The sequence below is a fragment of the Tenrec ecaudatus genome, chromosome 16 (assembly GCF_050624435.1).
Source record: "Tenrec ecaudatus isolate mTenEca1 chromosome 16, mTenEca1.hap1, whole genome shotgun sequence".
In the NCBI taxonomy this organism is placed as follows: domain Eukaryota; kingdom Metazoa; phylum Chordata; class Mammalia; order Afrosoricida; family Tenrecidae; genus Tenrec; species Tenrec ecaudatus.
The window spans coordinates 81,299,565-81,323,137 of NC_134545.1; the positions used below are offsets into that span (position 1 = coordinate 81,299,565).

The 23,573-nt window shown below is 47.7% G+C and overlaps 2 protein-coding genes across 2 annotated transcripts in view; both read right to left on the bottom strand.

Annotated features, from left to right (window-relative positions):
* The window catches only part of PIK3AP1 (phosphoinositide-3-kinase adaptor protein 1), a 146,976-nt gene that overhangs the window by 88,079 nt on the left and 35,324 nt on the right, over positions 1–23,573 (bottom strand).
* LOC142428749 (U6 snRNA-associated Sm-like protein LSm4) lies at positions 15,574–16,528 on the bottom strand. Its single transcript, XM_075533572.1, has one exon. The coding sequence runs from the start codon at positions 16,461–16,463 to the stop codon at positions 16,044–16,046; it is 420 nt and encodes a 139-aa protein (XP_075389687.1). The 5' UTR covers positions 16,464–16,528; the 3' UTR covers positions 15,574–16,043.

Sequence of the window (23,573 nt, forward strand, 5' to 3'; positions counted from 1 at the left end):
CTGACTCTCCCAGTGAGTTCCATTCCAGGGCATGTTAACTTTCTGCCTGAGAACTGAAATCCAACAGTTGAGTTGCCCTATCTCAGCCTGAGGTTAAACAGTAAAAGACTTGGTTGAACCCAAAGCTGGGCCTTTCCGTCTGAGGCAAGATCCAAGGTGCTTTGGAAGAGAAAATAAATTCTCAAAGCAGTCCAACAGTCCAGCTCCTTGCTCTGTGTCCTCAACACGAGCACTGAACAATCTCTGGATTCGGCTGCTGCTGCTTTTTATTTATTTATTTATTTTTGGCCACTGGTTCTCCAAGCCAGAAGAAGGTACATACTGGACCAACCTGGCACCAGATATGCCCAGTGGACAGGGCGGAGGATTCCCGTCTCTGGTGAGAAATGCTGGTTGAGTCATCTTCTGCCTCCATTACACAGAAAATGTTCATCACCTTAGTAATGAGCCTCTTCTCGCCACTCTTGTTTGGCTCTTGTTTACTCATGCATTTAAAAACAAATCACGATTACTCTTACAGATCCAAATTATCCAAAAGGCTGTGCCCGTAAGTCAAAGCTGGGCATCCTCACACTCCTACCACTCAACCTCAGGTGAGTCGCTTCCCTTCCCAGGCCCCAGGTAATCCTCTTCCCAGAGCTTCTGCAGTCTCTGAATTAAGAACAGTGGGATTTGAGCTGTGGGATGCTGTCTAGTCCTGATAGTCCGGGAGCCCCCTGACCTTGACAATTCAATGCTAACGTGGAAATCCTTAAGGCGCCCTGGTGGTGTAATGGGTTACACATTGAACGACCTACTGCTTAAGGTCAGATGTTCAAACTCACCAATGACTCCTAGGGAGAAAAAGGAGACCACCTGTTCCCATAAAGATTTACAGTCTCAGAAATCAAAAGGGTCAGCCGTGTTCTGTCCACCAAGGTCGCTGTGAGTCAGAATCAACTTGATGGCAAAGGGCTTGGCTTGGGTAGAAGTCCTGGTGGGACAATAGTTGAGCACTCAGCTGCTAACCAAAAGGCCAGTGGTGAGAACTGTCACCAGTGCTCCACAGAGAGGGACCGGCACTCTGCTCCGGTAGAGATCGCGGCCCAGGAAACCCGATGGAACAGTTCAACTCCGCCATCAGGAGTTGCTAGCTGTCAAAACTGACTCGGGGGACGTCAACATAACAAGCACAAATACACAGTCCCTTTTATCTCCCCCCCCCCAACATTTTTATTGGCACATCATTTTCATATCACACAATTCAATCGTTCACTTAGTCAATCATATCAAGAAGAATCGATCCATCATTACCCCATCAATTTTAGAACATCCCCACCACCACCATGGTTAAATCACCTTTAAAATGAGTTGTGCAAATAAACAAATTAATTAATATGAGAGAGAGATAAAATGAGGTGTGCAATCACGGCCGGAGCTAGTGCTTCCTTCCCCCTCCCACCTTCATTGTTTACTCCTGAAGACCCCTTTCCCTCCCTATCACCGCTCCCTAGTCCCCTGAACCGTGTGCAAACATGGCTCTCCAAGTCTCCATGTGGCTATTTGTAATATGGGATAACGGCACGAGGGCACACTTTCTGAATGAGCCGTGCATGTGAGGACAAAATAGCACTCTCGCCATTGCTTTATTTAACATTAAGGAAACCACGAAAACCCTCGTGAACCCTAGAATCGGGAGAAAGAAGATCCATCCCAACGAGTCCCGGCAGCGCAGCCGGGAGACTGGGAGTGTTGGTCAGCACCTGCTGCAGTGACGAGTCAGAATGCAGGGACTACGTGTGCAGCTTTCACCAACAGAGCGAGAGCAGTGACCTTTTATAACAGGAACCATGGAACGGGGGGCGGGTGGGGGGGTGGCTGCCGAAAAGGAGCATGGCTAAAAGGCTTTCAAGCAGCCAAGCAGCGTACAACAAATGGTCTCTGTTTGCCTGGAGCGAGAGAAAGAGGGAGAGCCGGAATCGGAGGAGGAGATGCAAGGTGGGGTTAATTGCCTCTTTTGCCCTGAGACCAAAAGAACTGGATGGTGCCCAGCTACCATTACTAAGCATGAGGATCAATGCTTCTCTACAAGTATCCTGATCAAAAGGAGAAATCCAAAGCAGAAACGGAAATTCCCAAAGACTTCAGACTTTCTGGAGCCAAGGGAGCGATGAACCCTTTGGAACTCCTACCCTGAAATAGTCCTGAAACCTTAAACCAAAGCCATCCCCTGAAGTCTTAAAACCAAGCAACACGAACCATCTACATGGGACCACAGAGCCTGGTGGCATAGTGGTTACAAACTGGGCTGCTAACTGCAGGGTCAGTAGTTTGAACCCACCAGCTGCTCCAAGGGAGAAAGATGGGGCTTTCAGCTCCCGTAAAGTCACAGGCTCACCAGAAGGGCTTCACATAGAGGCCTGGCAGAATGAATTGAGCCTTGCCTCAAAGGTGCCTGCACCCTTGGCCTGAGGGCCGGAGTACTCAGATGGGAGGAGAAGGGCAGAGTGGCAATCCCAGGCCTGTGGAAGTGGTCACTGAACCTCAGGGGGAACCCACGGTTTGATGGGAGTTCAATCGAAAGGGATCACCATATATTTAGTACACCGATGCTGCCCCTGTGCAGCAATAGGACAGGTTCTGATCTTTTGGGCAAGGATTTGAACTTGGAAGAACTGATCCAGGAGTTTCCAGAGCTGAACTGTGTGGGGCAACAACTTACCGGTTGCAGCTCAGAGTGGAACTGTGCTGGCCTCGACTCCCTAACTGCAGTGTCCAGGGTGATGTGTCGTGGGAAGCGCTGTCGATGTTACAAGTGCAAGGGCCTTATACCCCCGGGGGTATATTATTCTTTTCTGTTTATATGGGTTTTTGTTTTCCTGCCTTTAGGTTGCTTGTTATTGTTTGCGTGTTTGTCTTTCATTGTCCGCTAGTTGGTCATATGGGGTTTTGAAGTTGCCATATGACCACCGATGTAACCCTGAGTCGTGCGCATCCAGGGACAAGCAGATGGACTGTGGGGCCCCACTGAACTCTAACCCCAATCCAAGAACAGTTAGTTCTGATAACATGTCCCTGCTTATGAGAACTCACCCTCATGTAACCACCACTGAAGATAAGGGTGCTACAGCAAAGTGTGGTGAAGAAAGCAGATGGTGCCCGTTATCAGTCGGAACAGTGTCTGGGGTCTTAAAGGCTTGTATTCAAACAAGCAGCCATCGAAGCGAGGAGACAAGCACCCACAGACAAAGCACACCCGCTTATGTGATTCAAAGACAACAGGAACGAAATTCAGTATGACAAAAGGAAAAGTATCACGGCCCAAATATTGACCACCCAATCAACCTGTAGAAGGCCATGGAGGACAGTGGGGGCCCCAACCCCATCTACAGCGTCTCCGGTCAGATTAGCGGCTGGCAGATGCCCTCTAGCCACAGGAAGGGTCTGTTGCTGTCAGACGGAGCTCGCTGTCATGTGAGTCTTCTGGGCAGAGCTGGGTACTTGGGTCAGTTGACCGCTCACTAGACCCAACTTGAAATTGTACTAAATGCAAGTGACAAAATTGCTTGCTTGCTTCATGACAAAAACGCCCCCCCTCTCTGGCTTCTTAGTCGTGGTGGCTTTTTCTTTCTTATTCATTATTTGCAATGTTTATCTCTGTTATTGTTATTATTACTTTGTTTGGTTTCTGTTTTTCACTGTTTCTGTTGGGTTTTCCAGTTTATGAAGCACAGTGGAGGCACTGAGATAAGAACTGATCCAAGGATTTATAGCGGATGTAGGGGTGGGGAGTAGGAGATAGGGAGGGAGCGGGGGAGCAAGCAATGTGGGGCGGTGGGAGGAAGCAATATAACTGATATTGATTACACAACTCATTTTAAAAGCAATCTAACCATGGTGGAAGGGGGAATTTACTAAAACTGATTGTAGTGATGATTGTACAACCCTTCTTGATATGACTAAATATTGAATTGTGTGATATGTGGATTAAGTGCCAAGAAAATTATTTGGGGAAAAAAAATTTTTTTTACAGTCTCAGAAACTCACAGGGGCAGTTCCACCCTGTCCTGCAGAGTTGCTAGGGGTCAGCATCGACTCAATGGCAAAGAGGGGTTTTTGATGTTTTTAAATACAGGACCAAGTGGTAACAACAACTTGAAAGATTCGACAGAAACCTTCGGCAGCAGTGCATTTACGTCAGGAGGAAGTACAACTGCGAAAAGTAAGGGGGAAATGGATGCGTCTTCACACATTTGAAGACCGAAATCAATGTACATGATTATCTACATAGAAATAGTTGAATCAGTTCCACGCTTTTCAAAGGAGCAAAGGTTAAAAGAGGCCCAACACTGCTTCTCCTCAGCTCAGCAACCTGACGTCCATTCCTACCACCAGCCACCTGCCCACCCGCCTCCGTCCCCTGCTCATGAAGAGTCCCCAAGACCCTGTTTGTTTTCTGTTGTCCTCTCCCTGACTACAGTCTCCATGTTGGGTCTTGTAAGTCCAGAAATCACAAGTCTATTTCCATTGTGGTCAACGTCCAACAGCCTTGCCAACCTGGAGACAGCTAGATAAAGATGCCTGTCGAGGATGAAAAGAGAGGCCCCTTGGGCATATAAACCGGGCACCGAGTAGCTGGTAGCTGCCATGCCCAAACCCTCAGGACCTCCACATCCTGCTAATAAAAGTTTCCTCTGAGCTCTCGCATTATGGATACTGCAAACGCTCTGAGGCAAGGGTCAACTTCAGTCCTATGTACTTTAGTGAGAACGATTTTGAATCGTAAGATTACCAGGGCCTTCAGAATCATTTGAAGCAAAATTCCAATCTGGAAAGGAATTTTATTGTTATTAAATACTAGTCAACTCTATTGGAATACTTTGTTCTCTTCCTTAACACGTTCATTCTGCTGGTGGGCATTTCAAGTGATCTGTGAATGCCCACCCTTTCAGTCTTCCGGAGCTAGCTAAAATGTGTTCCGCTGCCAAAGAAACCCAGCTCGCCACGCTTTCAATAATAAAGATGTAGCACCTCCTGAAACCGGGAAAATCTGTAAAGGTTTGGGAAGTCATCAAGACCCAAGTTCTTTCCACTCGCATCATCAGCATGACCTTCGTTCTCAGGTTAGTGGCACGGTGGTTGTGGCAGCTTCAAACACAGTGCAGACACAACAAGGTCCAGAGAAGACAGAGGAAAATATCCCCCCGCCAAGCAAGGACCATAAACGCTTTCCTTCACTCAATGCCGCGCACTCATTGGCTGCCGCTAATCACTTGGGATGGAAAAGATGCAGAACTTCACTGGCATGCCCACCACCCCTGCCCACCCAGGAACCTGCACAACAGACAGAGTTCTCCCTGTTGCTGCAATCCAGAACCCGCACAGTCGGGTACAAAATGGCTCACACCCTATGTCCTCCCGACACCCTGGTGAGACCTTCTCTGGATATAATCTGGTGGTTGTTTTCTCCTTAAAAATAAATAAATGTCGAGGGAGATGGAGGAAGGAGCTGGGAGACAAAGGGCATTCATGGAGGTCTAGACAAAGACATGTACATGCAAATATATATAGGAGGATGGGGAACTAGATCTATGTGTCTATATTTATAGGTTTAGTATTAAGGTGGCGGAAGGACCTTGGGCCTCTACTCAAACACTCCCTCAATGCATGAATACTTTTTTCTATTAAATTGGAACTCTATGAAGCTCACCCTCCCGACACAACGGCTGAAGCCAAAGCAGGTGAACAAGTAAATGTGGTGAAGAAAGCTGATGGTGCCCGGCTGTCAAAAGAGATAGCGTCTGGGGTCTTAAAGGCTTGAAGATAAACAAGCGGCCATCTAGCTCAGAAGCAACAAAGCCCACATGGAAGAACACACCAACCTGTGTGATCGAGTGATCCCGAAGGGATCAGTTATCAGGCATCAAAGAACAAAAAATCATATCATTGGCTGCACACCTCCATGATACAATTGCCGAGAACAAACGGGTGCATAAGCAAATGTGGCGAAGAAAGCTGATGGTGCCCGGCTATCAAAAGAGAGTGTCTGGGGTCTTAAAGGCTTGAAGGTGAACAAGCGGCCATCTAGCTCAGAAGCAACAAAGCCCACATGGAAGAAGCACACCAGCCTGTGTGATCACGAGGTGCCAAAGGGATCAGGTATAAGGCATCATAAAAAAAAAATACCATAGTGAATGAAGGGGGAAGTGCAGAGTGGAGACCCAAAGCCCATTCGTCAGCCACTGGAGATCACCTCACAGAGGGGTCTAGGGAAGGAGATGAGTCAGTCAGGGTGCGATGTAGCACTGATGAAAAATACAGCTTGCTCCCAGATTCTGGATGCTTCCTCCACCCCCACCCCCCAACTACCATGATCCAAATTCTACCTTGCAGGACTGGATAGAGCAGAGGTTGTACACTGGTGCAGATAGGAGCTGGAGGCACAGGGAATCCAGGGCGGATGATACCTTCAGGACCAGGGGTGTGAGGGGCGATACTTGGAGAGTAGAGGGTGAGTGGGTTGGAAAGGGGGAACCGATTACAAGGATCTACATGTGACCTCCTCCCTGGGGGACGGACAACAGAAAAGTGGGAGAAGGGAGACATCGGTCAGTGTAAGACATGAAAAAAAAATTTTAATAAATTATCAAGGGTTCATGCAGGGGGATTAAGGGAGAGGAAAAAAATAAAGAAGCTGATACCAAGGGCTCAAGTAGATAGAAAATGTTTTGAGAATGATGATGGCAACGTATGTACAAATGTGCTTGACACGGATGGATGGATGGATGGATGGATGGGTGGATGGGTGGATGGATGGATGATGATAAGGAGTTGTATGAGCGCCCAATAAAGAGATTTTTTAATGTTATCTATCTACAGTTTGATATATGAGTGCTGTATCCCACAAAGCCAGAGAATAAGTAAACAGAAAGGTGCAAGACCATAGCCTGTGGTGCCCCCGTAGACACGTTTTCAAGGATGACCATTAATGAATGACCAGGAATCCAATTACTTCTGAGGTTCTGCTGATAACAGCCATTTCAAAGGGAGGATTTTGGCTAAGTCAGGGAAGGCCTTGGGGAGGACGGTGATGGGGACTGACACACAGCTGAGTACAAAGAGGGCTCTGTGAGGGTGAACGACAAGGCATGAAGGTGCTGGACCGGAAGGCAGCCACGCAGATGGCGAAAGGAAAAAGCTAGAAGTTCATCCAAAGACAAATTCAGTTCCTTCCAAATTTTACTCAGTACATAGGTAGCAGTAACTGTATCTGGGATACTGAAAATCGTGCCCTGCTCCCAAATCATACACTGACTGTATCCATCTTCATTATTTTGATCTGTAATTAGCCAGGGGAACAGAGACAGCTTGAGATTTTGCCCAGAGACCAAAGATCCAGGCTTCTATAAATGCGGTTAGCGAAAAGCTAATGATGTCCTTACCACTTACGTGTGTGTTTGCATTTTAATTGAGTAAGATAGATACTCGGCTATAGCCATACAGGTGCGGGATCAGCAGTGTTTCATTCCGTGTACAAAGGTGAGTCAGAATCCACTCCCTGGCAGCTAACAACAGCACCAGAGAGATGGAGTATAGAGCAATATCGAGATAGAAACACATAGACAGATACTGGAGGGTACTTTAAAAAGGACATATGCATACATGCACACAGACAGGAGGATGCGCTAACAGAGCAACAACACAAACACCAGAGAACTAAGTAGGTAGTGTGAAAGAGTTAAGAGCCAGGTAAACACCTGTTCATTATCACATCTAGTGTGAAAGAGTTAAGAGCCAGGTAAACACCTGTTCATTATCACATCGGCTACTCCTTAACTCTTCCATCTTTAATAAGAAGTCATTTATCTGTAAGAGGCCTATTCTCCAGGAGGATTTTCTGTGCAAGTGCTGGAAGCGTTAGAGTAACTTGATATTATAACCCCCTCTACAGTTGGCTTCCAGATCTGGAGGCACAGTTCTTAAGCACTCAGCTGTGAAGCAGAGTCCACCTGTGGCCCCCACCCCCCAGGCTACGGGAGAAAGAGGCGGCAGAGTGACAGCCTTGGGAACCCGCTGGACAGAGCTGCTCTGCTCTGCCCCTGAGGGTCCCTGTGCGTCAGACTCAGGTGACCCGCACTGGGGTTTGCAGCTTGCTTCCCCTTCCCCACTCTTGCTGGTAAGACCAAAGGAGTCCAGGTTCGAACCGTGGCTGAAGGTGCTCGAAGTCTTCACAGCTCCTGCCTCCTACCCGAACGCCTTTCCCTTAAACCTAAAACCTCCCCAACTACCCAGTGACAACGGCTCGTGGCTGTTGACCTTGGCTGGCGCCACATCGCGGCCAGGAAGAAATGGTCTGGAAGGATTCCAGATCCTTTCTTTCGCCTCCTGTGTGACTCGGGGCGGCAGCAGCCTCCAGATCAGTCTGTGTTGGCATGGCCCTGGGGAGGGGTGCAGTGTGCCCCACCATCCTCTTTCCCCCCATTAAGAGAGGCTTTTGTAGCCACTTCACCAGCTGACACCAGGTCTTTCCTGGCTCTCTAATCAAAACCTTGGCAGGGTTTTACATAAACTGAAATTTACATTCAATCATCACCATAGCAACCATCACCCAGAATTAGATACAACTCCCCCCACCCCTCTGATATAATCTACCTTAAAAAAAAAAAACTGCTTTCCTCTTCAGCTGTAAATCCAAGTTATTCAGAGAAGCATTAAAAGCCTACTTTGAAAAACCACATTTAAACAGGCGGTAACGAGGTTCTAAAACAAGCGTGTGGAGTCGTTTTTAAGACACTTAGCACCGAGCTCTCATTCCCTGGACTGGTTGCAACAACACGGCTGAAGCCTCCAGGACTGAGCCCGGAGCAAGGATCCATTACATCAGAACAAGGCTTTACGCATAAAAACCGGCCTGGGAAGTTGCCCGCCTCTAAGAAACCCTGACCCAGGCCAGAGAACGATGAACGTTTTCAAAAGCAGACGTTGCATCAATTTAGAAGTCCATACACCCAGGTTCTGTTTGATGCTGCTGCATGTAACTGACAAATCTCTAATTCGCTGCAGAGAAATGGTTCCACTGTGAATGTGACACAAGGCTGCATGGTAAGGGAGAGTAAAGCAGAGATCAGAAATGTATCTACACACCGCCCCCCAAGAGCCTCGCTGTGTTTGTTTGGTTATTTTTAACTGATCCAAGAGTCTGGGTGTTTGAAAATGACACAAGCGTATCACAGATTTATGAAATGCTCAGAAAAGACACCATTTAGAAACTTTACCAAAGGAAACAACAACAAAAAACCTACTCTGACAGTGGCCCCCCTGCCTAGTCGAGAGTTACCTTCCCATCCTGCCATTTCAACCAGGCCTTTGTCTGAGGCACCTCTGGGTGGGCTGGAACCACCAACCTTCTAGCTAGCAGTGGAGGGCTGACCCGTCTGAGCCACCCAGGAAGAACAAAAGCTTCATTGCCATGGAGTGCATGTCAGCTCACATCAACTCTCTAGGGCAGGGTAGAATGACGTGCATTTCTGAGACTATAACTCTTCCGGCGGGGATTAGAAAGCCCCATCTTTCTCCCTCAGAGTGGCTGGCAGTTTCAAGCCTCAGACCTTGCGGTAAGCAACCTAAGCCTAACCACCATGGCCCCAGGGCTCCTGTGCCACCGGCGGTTGTGGGGTGCTAAATGCCCCTAAGCGCCGGGAGTTGTGAAAGCAAAGGAGATACCGTTCGTACAGTCTCGGTCAGTCCTCCCCATGGCATTGGTCCAGCAAGTTAGCCAAGGGGATGAGGAGGTGATAGTCCCGAATATTGCCAAGTTACCTCATGTGCCTGAAAGTGAGACGTGTTACATAAGAAGTGCAATAATAAGAGCTAGACCAGGACTGATATGCTGGATTCTTCTCAAGCGCCAACTCCAGGGGAATGGGAGGGGCTGCCGCCAAGCCTGAGAGAGACTGATGCTGAGGCTAAGCTCCAGCCCAGTGTGGGAAGGTGCCCTGGGCCCATTAACAAACTCGAATCTAGCAGAAGGGAGGCCTGCATTGTACAGTCTGTACCACTGTCCAAAGGGGTGTGTGAGTGTGTGTGTGTGTGTGTGTGTGTGCACACTTAAACTGCCAATCTTTCACTTAGCAGCTGATCACTAAACGATTTGCTCCGCCCAGACAGAATGAGTTCCTTCCAAATAACTGGCAAAGACAAAGGCCAAATACTATATACAAATACATTCTATATTGAAAAAAATGGTGGTGGGCGGGGGAGAACAGGCGTGCCTTAAGAAAAAAAATTATGACCTGACATATGACCGCTATCAGCTAGGAGAGTATTTGAGTTGACGTCTCTGATATTGACAACGAACAAGAAGACAACCATAGGAAAAGGTTGGTACCCTCCAGTAAACAGCTGGAGAATCTAATCAATATATGCATGGCAACCGACACCTGACTCCTTGGTTTTTTGCTTGTTTGTTTCTTGATACAACCTCCCAACACAGCCTCCTCGTAATGATGCAGACGTGTGTGTGCGTGTGGCTTCTGTGGTCAAAAGAAGCAAAGAATATCTTTTTGAGCACGTAAGGGCTGGCGACTTTTGAAAATTGGAAATAAATATATCCACAAGAGCCACAAAATTCAGCGTGTGAGTTATTCACGTCTAGCCTTTATTTTTTTTTTTTACTTTTTTTTTTTACTTTATTTTCTTAGCTGACCAGTGTCAAATCTAAAAAAACCCCACTATGGTTTTGCGGTGATCATTTCAGCAGCCACCACACCTGACAAGCAGAAATCTATCTACCAGTGTCATGAGCTTCAGCAGAAGAGAACTCCCTAATCCTGTCTCCCCCAGCACTCCCCGCGTCTGGCTCTTCACTCTTCTGGTTCATGCAGCGGAACAGAAAGGACACTGACCATCCTCATCTGCCTCCTGCCTGGTACCACTTTCATGGCTGGGATCACAGCAAAGGGTGGGCCTCCTCCGTCCTCCTTGCTCCCATTTCAAAGGGAATTGCTAGGCTGCCCACCCGCAGTGTCAGTGCACTGCTTAGAGGTTCCTGGCATCCAACTGCCGGGACAGCCCAGTCCTTAAGGCCCTCCCCGTTGTTCAGGGTCATGAGGACCTAAATGTACTAATCACCCCCAAGCACAGAGAAAAGATCAACGGTAGGAGAATCTTGGGGTGTTCATCAGGAAGACGGCAGAACAGCAAACGTGAGCCAAATCCAGTTCTCCAATCTCCTCGTTTAAGAGCAGCCCCTTAGGACATGAGAGGGGCCCCTTCCAGAGGCTTTCTGATCACCAAAAAGCTCGTAAAATGGACAAAACTCGCTTCCTCTCAGCAGGAAAGAGGCAAACAGTTCCAATAGTCTGGAAAAAAAAATGTATTGGGTTGTAGGGCCCTTGTGAATAGAGAGAGCGAGAAGGCTGGTATGCATCTTGGACACTGAGGCTGGTCTTAAGAAAGGCCAGCATGCTCTACAACCACCTACAGAGTAGGACAGCCAAGGGGCTGGGAGGAGGGGACAGGGAGAGGCAGTGCCTGGGCAGCCTTCACCAAGGCGTGTGCACCTAGGAGCCCCACCTCGATCCATTTCACACGTGGTGAGCAGACACGGTTCAAGGCATGTACTGCTCCCCAAAACACACAAATATATACCTCGCATAAAATTGAAGACATCACCAGGGGCCAGAGAGAGGTGGGGGGGGGGGGCTGTGACATGTCATATTAAGGGGAAAAAGAAATGTGATGTTTAGGTTGCTATATTTTATCCAATGGCCCACCGTTCCACGTGCGGCCTTTAGGACAAGCCACGTGGGCAGTCTGAGGGAGGACGGCCCGGAGAAGTCGGCAGAATAAACAAGAAGGTCGAGCAGAAAGCAGTTGGTTGTGAACTATAACATTCGAAGCAAATGGCAAAACAGAATGCCTACAATCATTCCCTTGACCAAAAACAACCGAAAAGGAGAATGTATGAGTTTATAAATTCAACTAATTGAAAACAATCAAGTTGCAGGATATGTTCGCAAGGCTCCGATTCACTTTAATGCCTGTGTGTTTCATAAATATACCAAAAGGGTCCAGAGAGAGATGCCAATTGTGAATCTATGTGACTCTACCTCTAAGGAAGAGAATATGAAATCTGGGGGGCTGTTGAACGTTTTCTTCTATCAATCACCTTGTATTACCTTGATAATGTTTTTAAAGAGATTTCTAGAATGATAAATAAATAAATGACTAAATTATAAAATTTCATGAGAGTCCTGTGAGGCACGCACTGTCACCTCCTTGTCCAGACAATAAAAGGAGCTTGGATGGTGTTGTGACCTAAGTATAAGTACTGGACTGTTAAGCACAAGGTTGGCAGTTCAAGCCCACTATGGGAGAATTCCTATAAAAATGTGTACTCCTATACAAGTGTACAGTCTCTGAAACCCTATATAGGGGCACCATGAGTCCGAATCAGCTTGATGGCAGTGGTTATAGATATTGAAATGGAGCCTCGCCAGATACAGACAGTCTTGTCCCAGAAAACACGGTGGTAGGCTAGACCCCTCCCTGTCTGCCGGCCTGCTTCCCAAGCATGGACTTCCTACATCAACAAGCTACATTTCCCTCTCTTACTTATAAACCATTTTACTGGGGGCTCTTAGAGCTCTTAAAACAATCCATACATCAATCGTATCAAGCACATTTGTACATATTACCATCATTTCCAAAACCTTTTCTACTTGAACCCTTGAGATCTGCTCCTATTTTTCCCCTCCCTCCCCACATCCCACTCTGGTGAACCCTTTATAAATTATATTTATTTACATATCTTACATCATCCTCTTTCTCCTTTCACCCATGTTTCTGTTATTTGTCCCACGGGGGGGGGGTGTTATACAATCATTGCATTTGGTTCCCCCTTCCTCCCCCATGTCCCCTTACTTTTCCCCCATCCTCATGGAATCACTACTCCCATTATTGTTCCTAAGGGGCTTAGCTGTCCTGGATTCTGTCTGGCGAGAGCGCCTAATCTGTAACAGTGTTCATACTCTGGTCTAGCCAGCTTTGTAAGGTAGAATTGGGGTCATGATAGTTGGGGGGAGGGGAGCATTACAGAACTAGAGGAATTTTGTGTTTCGTCGGGGCTACACTGCACCTTGGCTAGCTTGTCCCTTCCTTGTGACCCTTTTGTGAGGGGATGTCCAATTGCCTACAGATGAACTTGGCATTGGAATGGTTGTTTGTTTGGGATCAGATGCCTGATCCCTGATCCCGTCGATACCTCATGATCAAACGGGTTGGCAAGCTTCTTCCATGTGGGCTCTGTTGCTTCCCTGCTAGATAGCCGCTTATTTAACTTCAAGCCTTTAAGATCCCAGACACTGTATCTTCGAATGGCAGGGCACCATCAGCTTTCTTTACCACAGTTGCTTATGAACCCATTTTGTCTCTAGCAGTCATGTCGGGAAGGCGAGCATCACGGAAAGCCAGGTTATTAGAACAAAGTGTTCTTGCATTGAGCAAGAACTTGAGGCCCAATGTCCATGTGCCACCTTAAGACTTAACCTATAAATATATGTACATACGCCTATATCCCTATCGTTACATATTAATATATTCACACATGTGCATGCCTATGTTATACTCTATCAATGTCTTGCCTCCTAGATCTTTCCTGTTTCCTTTTTCTATTCTTCCTAGGCCTTCTCACTCCGCTCTCTGCACCAGCACCCTGATCCCTGATCCAATGAATGCAGCAGCAGGGAATTGGTGGGACGGCGGGGGGAGGGACCTGGACCTGACAACACAAGGCAGGCCATGGGGGCGCCAGCAGGAGTGAAATGAGTGCCCATCCGGGCTTCCAAAAGTGCAAGGGAAAATTCCATTTTCTAGTCATTCCATTTCCCCAAGAATATATGAAGCCCCTTCCTAAGTCCCAGCGACCTTTAGAGGGTGCTAAGACTGGGCTGGGGAGCTCAGGAGGATTCCTGATGGCAGGTCTTAGGTCCCCTGCAGAATCCATAATCCCTCTGCAGCATGTGATACAGCATCGCACCTCACTCAACTCACTGAGTGGGTGTTTAATAAATATATATTCATGGAAGGGCGGCAGGATCACCTGAAGCGAATGTGAAACTGCATTTGATTCCTTATTTAGATTGTGGGTGCTCTGAAGGCAGTTTTTTCCCCTTGACATCTCGGGATGTAGGCAGTCAAAGCACCCTTGTGACAGACCATGACGGTGACCCTAACAAGAGAGTCGTGTAAATGAATCGCTCCGTTCTAAAGCGGCTTCAGCGGAAAACAACAGCCTTGGTGCTCCAGGAATCCAGCCCAACAGGATTTCTCATAGCTGTGTGCCCGCACTGCACTGGGCACGGGATTTCTCATAGCTGTGTGCCCGCACTGCACTGGGCACGGGATTTCTCATAGGTGTGTGCTCGCACTGTACTGGGCACGGGATTTCTCATAGGTGTACCCGCACTGCTCTGGGCACGGAATTTCTCATAGCTGTGTGCCCACACTGCTCTGGGCACGAGGGGGCATGGAGTCCTGGAAGAAGCCGGTGGGGGGAGACAGCTGAACATTCATACTAAGATGCCGTGATCTTCAGGTGATGGCAATGATACAACCCAAATTAGATGGAGTGAATATTTGGAGGTGTGGGGTTGGCACTCAGGGGCTGAACCTGCACGGATAGGGCTATCCCTTATCATATTCATTTCAGACGTCTGCCACGGACCACAGGCCACAGGTCATGCATCCCAGCAACTCTGGCTCGTGGTTCACAGGAGGGGATCTTCATTCGAGTCCTCTGGTGAAGATAAGAGAGCCAGTGACAAGGAGTAAGACCGTCCCTAAAACGGGCAGACACAGTGGTTACAACACGGAGCTCAAGCGGAACAATTGTGAGGAGGGTGGGGCTGGGCTGTGGTACACTCTGTTGTACAAAGGGTCGCTAGGAGTCGGCACCTAAACAGCGCTAGGAGAAAATGGATCCGTTTCAAAGCACAGAGGGACAGAGGAGCAGGACGTGCCAGTCATATCCTCCTCTGACTGGGCCAGCTTGGGATCCTGGTGTACCTTTAATTTTTACTATAGATGCTTACGATCCAATTGGTTGTGGCTTGTGCCGTCGGTGCTGTGTGGAAGATGCTTAAAGCACAGCCACAGACCATGTTTTCTGGACCCGTGACAATGCTGTCTGGCATTTAAAGGAAGACAGCATGTTAAACAGTGCTGGTCAAGCAGTCACACACACAGGCTGACAGCGCTGAGATGGACTAGTGACCAGTGAATCGCTTGGAAACTGCGGTTGCTTTGGTGGATGTGCTGAAATGCTATTGTGCTTTTCAGAGGCTGGTGGGGTGGGGGAGCCCTGTGTATTGTTGTCCCTCCCTATCCTTTATCACATGGCCCAAGCCATTTGGCATTAAATCCTCTCAGGATTCCTGACGGCTTGTTTGCAGGACTGCCGAGGTAACATTCATTTGTATAAGTGTTTCATGCCTTCAATGTAGTTCCCAGCTAGAGTGGCTTCTTCCTGTGACAGAATCCTTTCAGCCACTCACACTCAGGACTGTATTATCGTGTTCTCTCTGCTGAGTCTCCTTTCTTTTTTTTTTTTTTTTTTTCAGGGAGTGAGAGGCCAGCGCCTCTGGTTTTATTCTGAGAACACGGTGTAGCAGCTCCGACTCCACTCCAGGGCCCACGCTGGCCTCTTCGGGTTTGGAGAAGGCTGTCTGCACCCAGAGGAAGGGAAACCCACCCACCTACTGCTGTGCAGGGATCCACCTGGGCTGCTCTACACATGGGACCACGCTGTATGCAGGAACTTGGGGAGGGGTGTCCCACAACTACATCCCAAAATCAAAAACAGTAAGATGGGTGCAATTTGCATTGCTGCTTGGAAAATAAAAAAAGGGCTTTTCTGACGAGGGTCTGGAAGGAAACACCGACAGGGCAGCTCCAGCCCCCTGCCACCTCTGCTTTCTGGTCAGATTTGCACGCAGGCAGAGATGCCACCTCGGGATGGGCTGTACCCCCTCCCCCGCCAAGTCCCAGGATGTGGCAGATGCAGCTCACTGCTTGCCTGCCTGTCGGCCTGGCTTCTTCTCCTGTTGGCCCCTGCCTGTGCCTGGGATCCCGCCACGGCCACGACCACCAAACACACCTCGGCCAGTGCCTCCCATGCCGCGACCTTTCTGCTGCTTCTGCTGCTGCAGGCCACCCCGGCCGCGGCCCTTGGCCACCACCTCGTCCTTGACCATGTCGATGATCTCGTCGGGGATGCGCAGGTACTTGATGGTGCTACCACGGATATAGCACTCTGGCATTCGCCAGAACTTGTCGCCATCCCGGGACGTGCAGATGACCTCCCGCAGGTTGATGTTCATCCAGTTGTCACAGCTCACCAGGTGGCCGTTGTACGTCTCACCATTCTTTAGCTCCACCAGCATGGGGTGATTCTGGGCCGTCTTCAGCAGCGACAAGGGGAGCATACTGCCGGCAAGGACCGGACTCGCCGGTCACTTCCGCCGCCGCCGCCGCTCGCGCCGTTAGCAGGGCCGCCCGAGTCTCCTTTCTAAATGGATTACACATACCCCCTTGCTTTCCACTGGCCAAGCTAACCACCCTAACACGCGCATTAGAATAAAAGACTTTGAGCACCAACGCCCTCTACAACTTAGAGAAGGAGGTGAAAAAACAGACCCAACCTTCCTTAACTCTGTGAGGCACCCCTGCTCATCCTTCCTCTCCTTAACCTACACTTCCAGTCTACCCCATCCTCATCCTGCTTCATCCTAATGCCCAAGCCTAGAGGGGTATCTGAACATGCAGTGGTTGGAAAGGTGGTAGGAGATGATTTATTCTCAAGACTGTACTGGAATTAATCTGACGGGCGGAAGAGGAGGAGTGAGGACACGGATTTCATCTTGAACATGCCTTTGCAGACCAAGTGCTCTGCTCGCCTAGGCTGCACACTGATGTGGTGGGGACAAACAACCTAAGGACAGACAACCCTGCCCCAGATCATTCAATGGGCAACACTGCATGATGGTGTTGTGACTCCTGCCAACCAGCACTCCTTACCCACACCCGAGAGGAAGCTTTGCACAAACACCTGCCCTGCGACTCGCACGGTACACAGTGCTGACAGTAAGGGGGTACGCGTGATAAGAATCAAAGGGCCAGGGTAGGTTGGCAGAGCAACTCCGCAGCTGATGCTATCTCAGTAAAATACTCACAAGCCTGTGGAAATTTACTATAACATTTCATCAGAAAATCTTCTGTAAGGGAGGGAGGGGGAAAAACGAGGAGCTGATACCAAGGGCTCAAATAGAAAGCAAATATTTTTTTTAGAAAGCAAGTATTTTGAGAATGATGATGGCAACAAATACAAATGTGTTTGACACAATGGATGTGTGTATGGATTGTGATAAGAGTTGTATAAACCCCCAATAAAATGATTTTTAAAAAAAGAAAGAAAATCAAATAAATAAATAAAAGAAAGAAAATCTTCTGTAATATAGGCTCCATTTCTCATCTAAGTAGGATCTACATGAGTTTATCTCTATCTCAGACTGACAGTTTGAGCAAAGATTCCATAGACGAATCCTAATCGAAAGTCAGGGAATGCAGAACACAAAGTCAAAATCTTATTAACTCCAGACATTATGTAATCATGGAAGCTGGACCAACTCCTGAAATTATTGTCCTGAGATCATCTTTAAACTATAAACAAACAAAAAAACACAAAGAAAATCTTCTAAAATCCAACACTAGTCTCGCTTCACTAGTAAAGAAAGTCTGCTTTGCGCATTCTTTTTGAAGATCTTTCTATGGGGGATGAGACTGATACCAGCAACTAGAGAGGTTAGATGGGAGCCTCAGGCCGGGCGAGAGAGTTTTGTTAATGAGGGCAGAATCTTTGGTTGCATAACCTGAAGAAAGTAACCAACACCAATGAACTGCACATGTAGAAATTTTCTAATCGATGCATTTTCTGCTATGTATATTTTCAATAACAAAGACAATATAAGTTTTCTGAAGAAGACCTGGAGAAAACCCTTGAAAATCCAGTTGCTGTTGAGTCGACTCTGGCCCAGAGCGACCCCCTGTGTGTCTGAGTAGAATTGTGTTCCATGGGGTCCCTAAGGGCTGATTTGGGGGAGTGTGTCTCCAGGACATTCTTTGGTGATACTTCAGCGTTGACTGAAATAACAGCAGACCACACTGATGGCGTGCAGGGACTCCTGAGAAGGCTCCTTAGCTGGGCTGGAAACAAGGCAAGGGCTCTACCATTACCATGGAAACAGCCACACAAATGTCATTTTGGGCCAATCAACAAAAAGCCCTCAAGAGGAGATGAACAAGATTCCTTAACTTAGTGCTAATAGCCCTTCTGCTGCAGACACAAATTTCCCTTTATAATACCCCCCTCCCCTCACTATTCCTCTCTGCCAAAACTGAAATTCATCTGGTCTGGTCCTTTCCTGCCTTGCCCATGGATTTCTCTCATCCTGGGATCTCCTCCTTGCTCTGCCCAAGTCAAAACCTCACCTTTCTTCCATGGAGGGGCTGGTGATTTTGAACTGCTGACCTTGAGGTTGAGAGCCCAACTTGTAACCACTATGCCCCAGTGCTTCAATGCTTCTTAAAATCCACCCACTAATTCAGCATCATCTTCTTCATGAAGCTCCCCATTGGCCATCCGGTTGGAAGTGCTTTCTTATGTTCTGAATTCTAGGAGGCATTCCAAGATCCCATGGTGAGTGACCAAATGGTTGGCACATGGCTACTGACTGAACAGTTGGCATTTGACTCCAACCAGCGGTGACACACGGAAGAAAGGCCTGGTGAGCTGCTTCCATGAATTACAGTCCTTGGGCACTCTAGGGAGCAGTTACACTCTGGAACACAGGGCTGTCATGGGTTGGAATCGACTTGACAGCAACAGGTCCGTGGGTGCCAGTCCCCCAGCAGGAGCCCTCGCTGTCATGGAGGTACCTCATTTAGTATGCAGCTCCCTCCTCCTCCACCCCACAGCCAAGTAGCGAGTCCTGCTGATTCTGCCTGCTTTTCGCCCATCGACACTCCTACTACCTCTGCTCCGGGCAAGGCCACATCACCTCTCCCCTGAGAAAACAAGAGCCTCCTGCCCAGACTTCAGCCTCCAGTCCTGCCTCTCCACAGCCCCCAGACTGGACTGATTAAGATACAATTCTGGTTATGCCATATCTCAACATGACATCCTTCTCCGTCTCTCCAGGGTCTCAAAAACACAGTCTAAGTCTAGATGTACTGGCCCCATAGAGACAAGGACTACCCAAGACTGCTGCCCTGAGATATTCTTTAACCTGTGAGCTGAACTCCGCCCTGCAGTCACCTTTCAGCTTAACAACAGGTTAGCTAAATGTCACAGAGTATTACCCTCAAGCCAAAATTGAAATTCATCTGCTTTCCTTTACAAAAATATAATTTAGTCTTTCAAAAAATAATTTTTAAAGTTTGAAATCCTATACAGAAGGCCTGTTGGTGGTGAGGTGGGTTGCAATCCGAAAGGTCAGGAATTCGAAACCACCAGCAGCTCCTTGGGAGCAAGATTGAACTTTCTACTCCAGTAACCAGTTACAGTCTCAGAAACCTATAGGGGATCACTGTGAATCAGCACTGACTCGATGGCAGCGAGTTTGGGTTTTTTGGGTCTATATGAAACCAGAATTGCAGGGCTTGTAGTGAATACTTTAATGTGGCTCTTCCAAGCAAAGTCTCTAATTCCCACCACATGACCTTTCCCTGCATGGGTCTGGATAGAAGAAGGGAAAGCTACTGACAGGCCTCACCTGTAAGAATTGTGAACAAGCTTCCCCGGAATACCATCCTGCAGTGTATAAAAGGGGCCCTCTGAGAAGCAGGAGAAGGGATTTCACTCCTGACCAGCAAGAGCCGCACATGGAACCCAGCCTCCGAGCCCGAGCTCCAGAGTCAAAACGATTTGGATAAACAGGGGTTTTTCACCATCTGATCCTCCTCCCTCCCACCCTCTTCTGGAAAGCTCTGGTCCAGCTGCTCTTAAATTCAGGGCCCATCAGAACCATCCAAGGGGCCGTTTAAAAGGCAGAGTCCCAGTACCTTTCACAGACATTCCAGCTCACGATAATCAGTCGGGCCCGGGAACAGGAATATTTACAAAATGATAAGGCTCCTAATAGTTGATTCTGCATCAAAACCCAAAATATGCTTCTGATGCAGACATCCTGGGGCTTGTGCTCTGCGAACACTTGATACAGATATGGCACTAGAAACGCAAAGTTTCGAGAAGTCACTGGTGGTGAAGATTATGAGAAAGTAGCTTATTATTTCCGTGAGAAGATTATGAGAAAGTAGCTTATTATTTCCGTACCGCGTCCACAAAATGGAAACAAAAATAGTGTTTGTCTTGCAGGTTAAGATGCAGTGAGACCATCACTGCTGTACACCTCCAGCCAGTGCCACTGCTGCTGCTGCAACTGCCATTTCTGGGAAAGCGGCAGAAGGCACACATGACTGGGTCTTTTCATTTACAGGGTCCAGGCCACATCCCAGTAAGCTGTGGGCTATTAACCACAAGGTCAGCAGTTCAAAGCTACCAGCCGCCAAGCAGAACAAATGTGAGGCTATTTACTCTCATAAAGATTTAAAGTCTCAGAAACCAAAAGGGGCAGTTCTATCCTGTCTGATGGCGTTGCTAGGAGTTGGAGAGTCACAACCCTAATGCTAACGGAAAAGTCAGAGGTTCAAATCCAGCTACTTCTCTACGGGAAAAAGATGCAGCAGTCTGCGTCTGTAAAGAGTTACAGTCTTGGAAACGCTGTGGCCCGATACTCACTGCCATAGAGTTGATTCCAGACTCACAACCACCCTGTGGGACAGGCAGAACTGCCCCAGTGAGTTTCCAAGATGGTAACTATGGGAGTAGAAAGCCTCATGCTTTCTCCCACTAGTGGCTTTGAATCGCTGACCCTATGGTCAGTCACCCAGACTTCCCATGAGACAGGGGAGTTCTACTGTGTTCCATGCAGCCACTGTGAGTCAGAATCAACACTGTGACAGAGAGGTGATTTGTTTTTGCTTTACGTTAGAATCCCAACTTTTAGAATCAAAACTAGCTCCATTAACCATTCCTCACAACTGAATCTTAGACTCCATCAGCATCTTTCCCCACCTTCTCTTCCACGAACAGGGCTCTAGGCACCATGCCCTGAGACAGTCTGCTCCAAGACATGCCAGGGGGCAATACTCTGCCTTAGAGCCCTGCTTGCCAGTCCTGGCGGCCCTTGATCTTACATGCCCTATGGCATCACCTCTAACCAGTGGTCCTCAACCTTCCTCAGGCTGCGACCCTTGAACACAGTTCCTCATGAGGTCGTGACCCCCAACTATAAAATGATTTTCATCAGAGGATGGAGTCCCTGCTGGGAGCTATGGGACACAGAGGGGACTGGGCAAATGGCAACAACACGTGTCATGCTGTCCCCTTACTGGCTCAGACTGCGACAGACGGCATTTCTGGGGTCACATGGTGGAGAAGCAGCCTGGTTTGAACCCCTCAAAATGGAGCGCATCAAGAAGGGAGCGTACCTCGATACACAATCTGGAGAAGAAAATAACCGGGCTGACAGGGGGGACAAGGGAGAGGGGGAGTGGTGGGGAGGGTGAGGAACTGGTTATAACAAACTCAGGAACAAGGGAACAACAAGTGGTCCAAAATCGGAGGCGAGGGGGGTGTAGGGAGTCTGGTAGGGCGTAATCAAGGACAATGTAACTGAGAGGAATTACTGAAACCCAAATCAAGGCTGAGCATGATAGTGGAACAAGAGGAAAGTAAAAGGAAATAGAGGAAAGAACTAGGGGGTAAATGGCATTTATAGAGGTCTAAACACAGTCGTGTACATTGTAAATATATTTATTTATGATGAGGAAGAAACAAGTCTATGTGCATATATGTATAGGTTTAATACTAAGATACCAGAAGGGCATTGAGCCTCTACTCAAGTATTTCCTTAATGCAAGAACACTTTGTTCTATTAAACTGGCATTCCATGATGCTCATCTTCCCGAAATGATCGCTGAAGACACATGGGTGCATAAGCAAATGTGGTAAAGAAAGCTGAGGGTGCCCAGCTATTAAAAGATATAGTGTCTGGGGTCTTAAAGGCATGAAGATAAACAGTGGCCATCTAGCTAAGAAGCAACCAAGCCAACACGGAAGAAGCACACCAGCCTGTGTGATCACAAGGTGTCGAAGGAATCAGGTTTCAGGCATCAAAGAAGGAAAAAATCGTATCATTGTGTGCTCGCCTTCCCGATGCAATCACTGAGGACAAATGGTGACATAAGCAAGTGTGGCGAAGAAAGCTGATGGTTCCCGGCTATCAAAAGCCGGGGGTCTTAAAGGCTTGAGGGTAAACAAGCAGCCATCTAGCACAGAAGCATCAAAGTCCACATAGAAGAAGCACACCAGCCTGTGTGATCACCAGATAGCGAATGGATCAGGCATCAAGTATCAAGGAACAGAAATCACATCACTGTGAATGAGGTGGAATGCAGAGTGGAGACTCAAAGCCCATCTGTGGGCAACTGGACATCCCCTTACAGAAGGGTCTCCGGGAGGAGACTAGCCAGTCAGGGGGCAGTATAGCAACAATGAAACATACAAGTTTCCTCTGGTTCTTAAATGCTCCCTCCCCCCAACTATCATGATCTCAATTCTACCTTACAAATCAAGCTGTACCAGAGGATGTACACTGGTACAAATAGAAACTGGAAACACAGGGAATCCAGGACAGATGAACCCCTCAGGTCCAGTGGTGAGAGTGGTGATACCAGGAGGGTGGAGGGAAGGTGGGGTGGAAAGGGGGAACTGATTACAAGGATCTACATATAACCTCCTCTCTGGAGGTCAGTCAACAGAAAAGTGGGTGAAGGGAGACGTTGGATAGTGTAAGATATGACAAAATAATAATGACTTATAAATTATAAAGGTGAATAAGGGAGGGAGAGGAAAAAATGAGCTGATGCCAGGGGCTCAAGTGGAAAGCAGCTGTTTTGAGAATGATGATGGCAACAAATGTGCTTGACACACTGGATGGATGGAAGGATGGATTGTGATAAGAGTTGTACGAGCCCCCAATAAAATGATTTAAATAAATAAATACCATTCCCTAAATTTACCACTTGATTCTTTTACTGAACTGCAAAGAAAAATCATAATTTCTTTATTTTATTTTTCAAACAAATGTATTAAATAACATTTATTAAAATTAATCTCTAATAAAATAAATAAAATATTTTCATTGCTACTTCATCACTGTCATTTTGCTACTATTATGAATCGGGTGACCCCTGTGAAAGGGTCGTTCCACCCCCATGAAAGAGTTGTTCGACTCCCAAAGCCAGTTTCTTATCCCTTGACAAGTCCAGAGCCTCGATTTTCACGACAGCTCAAAAGTCGTATCATTCTACGATTTCCAAAACCAAATCAAACTCACCGCCATCAAGCCGATGCCAACTCATGACACTCTTTAACCAAAGTTGAACCAAAGGACATTACACAGTGCGGGCATCAA

Bases quoted from the DNA above. Each gene is read 5' to 3' on its own strand.
- LOC142428749 (XM_075533572.1), bottom strand. From the start codon at position 16,463: ATGCTCCCCTTGTCGCTGCTGAAGACGGCCCAGAATCACCCCATGCTG.